The sequence below is a fragment of the Glycine max genome, chromosome 3 (assembly GCF_000004515.6).
Source record: "Glycine max cultivar Williams 82 chromosome 3, Glycine_max_v4.0, whole genome shotgun sequence".
Lineage (NCBI taxonomy): Eukaryota > Viridiplantae > Streptophyta > Magnoliopsida > Fabales > Fabaceae > Glycine > Glycine max.
Window position 1 is genome coordinate 6,772,553 of NC_016090.4, and position 4,914 is coordinate 6,777,466.

The following is a 4,914-nucleotide window of genomic DNA, read 5'->3' on the forward strand; positions in this document are numbered from 1 at the left end:
GGATTGCTTCAGGTAGTAGCGAGCTTGTAGGAAAGAACTGAAAACGCATTCGAGATGATGAAGGTGATCGTTGAAGGTTGTGCTGTAGATCAGAATGTCGTCGAAGAAGACGACCGCAAACTTCCTCAAGAATGGGCGGAGCAAGGCGTTCATGGCTGCTTGGAACGTCGATGGTGCGTTGCAGAGCCCAAACGGCATCACCCGATACTCGTAGTGACCGTGGTGAGTGCGAAAGGATGTCTTCGGGATATCTTCTTCAACCACCAATATCTGGTGAAAACCTTGCCATAAATCTAGCTTGGAGAACCACGATGCCTTCCCTAACTCGTCGAGGAGTTCGTCTATCGTTGGCAGTGGGAATCTATCCCGAATGGTGATTGCATTCAACGCCCTATAGTCAATGCACATCCGTCATGTCCCATCTTTCTTCTTCACCAACAATATCGGGGAAGAGAAGGGGCTCCGACTGGGCCGGATGAGGTCGGAGTCAAGAAGGGTTGAGACCTGGCGTTCAATCTCCGTTTTCTGGAAATGAGGGTATCTATATGGCCGGACATTGACGGGGTTAGCTGAGGGGAGGATGTTGATGTGATGGTCATGTTGTCGGGAAGGGGGTAGGGCCGAGGGTTGCTGGAATAGAGCTTGGTATTTAAGTAAAAGCTTATTAATGGCGGGAATGGAATGGAAGGGATATGGGGGTGTCGCAGTTGCATCCATGGACAGAAGGGAAAGATGGAACAACCCTGAAGTAGAATTAGTGTAGATTATGCGTTTAATCTGGGTAGCTGAAGCTGGATCAGAATCTGCCTGAACGTCCGCGTGGAGGTTGATGGATTCGCCCAAGTATGAAAAATGCATCGTGAAGGAGGCGTAGTTGGTGATAACAGGCCCCAAAGTCCGAAGCCACTCTACGCCCAAGACGACCTCGGCTCCGCTCAGGGGTAGTACCCTTAGCGTCACTGTAAACATATGTCCTTGTATACAGAGCTGTGTATTGGCACATAGCTTATTGCACTCCATTACTGAACCATTACCTACCATCACTCTAAGAGGCATGGTGTCTTCAACGTCGAAGTTCATGAATTTAGCAACGCGAGGCTGAATGAAATTATGAGTGCTTCCACTATCTATTAGTATAGTAACGCGGGTTTTGTTGATGGTTCCATAAAGGTAGAAAGTGTCTGTAGCTGGAACTCCTGCCATGGCATGTAAACTAATATGGGGTTGAAGGATGGTGGGGTCAAAAGTTGGTTCCGGCACAGGTGAGGCAGTCTGAGGTTCGAGTGTGATGGCGTGAGATTGTTCATTGTGAGGTGGTTCTGAAGGTAGAGGTTCTTCAGAGTCAGCTATGAGGAACAAGACGCGTCCCCTACATCGATGAGATGAGCTCCACTGCTCATCACAATTATAACATAGGCCCTTTTCGCGCCTATAGGCCATGTCCTCTTGGGTCCTCTGAACGAAATGAGGTTTAGGCATGGGTGGTGGGTTACTGTTTATGTGAGGGAAGGATGGTGATGGAAGGGAAGATGAAGGTCGAGGGTAGTGTTTCTTACGGTCATTGATTTTATCTTCTTGCAGGCGGGCTAAGGAGGTAGCTTGGGGAAGCGATATAGGTTGGAAGGCTTGTACCTCTCGCCGGATTTCTGGACTTAGGCCGGAGATGAAGCAGCTTAATAAGACTGAGGGGGAGAGACCGGTAATACGGTTTGCTAACCTCTCGAATTCGGTGAGGTACTCCGTGACTGAGCTTCGTTGGACTAGCTTGAATAGCGTTCCTCGTGGATCATCGTAGAAAGAAGGAGCAAAACGAGCCTCGATTGCTTGGAGCAGTGCTGGCCATGACGTAATAAATCCATTTCGGAACATCCATTGAAACCAACTCAATGCTGGGCCGTCGAGGTAGAAGGACGCCACCATGATGCGTTCTTCTTTCGGGGTCCCTTGATACTCGAAAAATTGTGAGATTTTGAAGATCCAACCTAGTGGATCATAGCCGTCAAAACGAGGGACATCGAGCTTGACCGACGGTCTAGAGGGATAGGAAGGCTGTGTTACCGACGGCGAGGGAGTGGTGAGGTGCGAAAGACATTCGCACATGGCTTCAACCTTGTTGGCAAGGTCTGAGTGTCTCTCGGAGAGGGCGGCGATAGCTTCTTCCAGGCGGTCAATGGTGGTGCGGCGGGTGTCGTGTTCCACCATAGTAGCAGGTCGGACCAGTTGATATGCGCTGGTAAGAGAGGGAAGGGAGAAGATGAGAGTAACGCGAGGAAGAAAGCGTGGTTTCCTTGATTCGAGGCCAAGGATCCTCCTTCTAAACTAAGTTCTCAATGAGTATTTTTCTTGCTTTATTCAATATCGGGGTCAAGCTTTTATACATGGAGTCTTACACAAGTTGCAGGAATGCAACGGACTCAACGGTTTCTTAACTGCCGTAACCAACTACTCAATGGCTTAACTAACTGCCCCTAGGTTCATACAAAGTGTGACCTAACTATACATGCATGCAGTCACGTGCCTATACGTACTCCTCCAGGTGCCTTGGTCTCGTGACACTCCTTCGTGGTCGTGGCTCGTGTGTTGCAGGAGGTGGAGCTTCATTCATGTTGCTGCTGCTAACAGTTTGCTAATTAAGGATTATCATATCTACCAGCTTCACTCAGTGATGAATAATCATTCTAATTAGCTCCTTTAAAAAATCATTTTAATTAACATTTATTAAGTACTTACACTTGGAAACTATACTTTGGGCGGAAATTATGTGAGCGTTAGAGCTTACACCTGGTAGCATATTTTCGTTGTTGTTGATAAACATGGTAGGTTCATGGATGTGAAATATAGTTCGATTATTGATCGTGGGTCAGTGGGTTAATAGTTTAACTGGTGGATTAATAATTGATTTGATATACATTAAAAATTTAAAATTATATATGTATCTATTATATATAAGTATATAGTTAATATTATTTGAGCAAGAAAAATTTATTTATACTCTAAAATCTAAAATAAAAATTGATACTAATGAGATATCAAAATTATATCGTAGAGGTGACCTATTTTTATTTTGTAAAACTGATCAGGTAGAACCGATCCAATTAAAATTCGGTGACCTAACTAGTCAGATTTAACCGGATCACCCCGAATAAATTGCATGATCAATCCAATAATAAAACCGGTCCAATTAGATTACCGGATCTTGATTCAATCAGTCTAACCGATCGGACCGAACAGTGTTTCACAATTATGGACATGATATCTTAAATTAATTTTACAGATGTTGTAAATTTCTCGTAATATAAAAATGTGAAATTCAGTAACATGGGAAACCGATTGCAAGGTACATCTCTTATGTTATTTAGTGAGATTGTTAATTTGTGTGCTAGTCCCTTTCGCTCCTATATTTACTTCCTCTCTACCGTGATAATCGCTGTGCAAAGAGAAAAATAAGTCTTAAAATAATTATTAATTTAATTTTTAACATAATATTAATTAAATTTTTTCCTAATAATATTATTTATAATATTAATGACAAACAAAAAAAATTAAAAATAAATTAATGATAATTAGGTTCATTTTGTAAAATTGTTATATTCTTTCATACATTAATTAATTAATAATTATTCATAAATTCATAAATTAATTTTTATCAAATATATACTATTAATATTTAATAAATAAATAATTATTAGTCAAATTAAAATATAATTATTAATTAATATTAACTAATAATAAATAAATATTTAATAATTAATTAATTAATTTCACCGTAAATGATAAGAATCACACAAGGCCGAACTTAGATAATCCTAAAGATTAATCTAATGGTGTAAGACCCTTTTATATTTATATGTGGATAAATAATTTATTTAATAGGATATCTCGTATTGGACTATTTCTGTCTATAAAATTATCTTAGACCAATAATAATCACATACCACAAATGAATAAATCTCCTATTGGTATCCTCGGTTATCTCTTAAAAAAAACTGGACTTGGATTATTTGATAGCTGCATAACAATAGCATTTTTTCATCTTATTTCAAAAGAAGATTGTATCATAATCCAAAGGAAGACTCGTCGCATAGCAATATATCATTGTTTCATCTTATTTATAATGTCTTTTTTCTTCATCCAAATTTCCTCCAGAGAATGGTTGCCTAAACCAAGCTGTTCCTCAACCTCTGTATCTCTTCCATCAGAGCGCAATTCACAGCTGAAAAATAAAAATGAAAATAAAGTAGTTATATAAATAAATATTTATTAAATTACCATCCATATGTATATATAATAGTTTAAAATCTTCATACATTAATTAATTATATATGTATTATTATTGGCTTAATTTCCATATATGGCCGGTTAAAGATTTTTACATGATTAGCCATTCAAAAATTATCTTAACTATAGGTTTTAAAATAGTTATAAAAGTCAGCTATTATATCATACTTGATGATATGTAAAAGGAAGAAAAAGAGAGTAGTGAAATGTAACAAAAAAAAGTTCATACATGATCAACTTTAATTGAATAACGGTGTAAAAAATGTTTATTGTGATTATATCTTAATTAAATACTATAATTAATGCTATACACTCTTCTATTTACCTTCCTTTTCAGCAACCAAATTACTAGCAATGTCGTATTGTGCTCTCATCATTTCATTCTCTTCAACTAGTTTGTCGCGGATAGTTTGCCAGAAATGCAGCTGAGATTGATTCATTGAAACTTCCGCCTAGTCCAATAAATAACTCACACATGTAAAACATATTTGTATATTAAATTCATGTTTAAATAAATATCTCTGAACTAATTATAAGAGAAGAAATTACAAAAGGAAAATAATGAATACTTATAAATTTAATTAACTTTTATAAAGTTATTTCATTCAATTTCTAAATAAAAAATATGTAGAAACG

At 38.1% G+C, this 4,914-nt stretch overlaps 1 protein-coding gene across 1 annotated transcript; it reads right to left on the reverse strand.

Annotated features, from left to right (window-relative positions):
• Positions 1-411: 411 nt before the first annotated feature.
• LOC102665989 (uncharacterized) lies at positions 412-2,202 on the reverse strand. Its single transcript, XM_006577391.1, has one exon. It carries the CDS (start codon positions 2,200-2,202, stop codon positions 412-414), a length of 1,791 nt encoding a protein of 596 aa, XP_006577454.1.
• Positions 2,203-4,914: the final 2,712 nt, after the last annotated feature.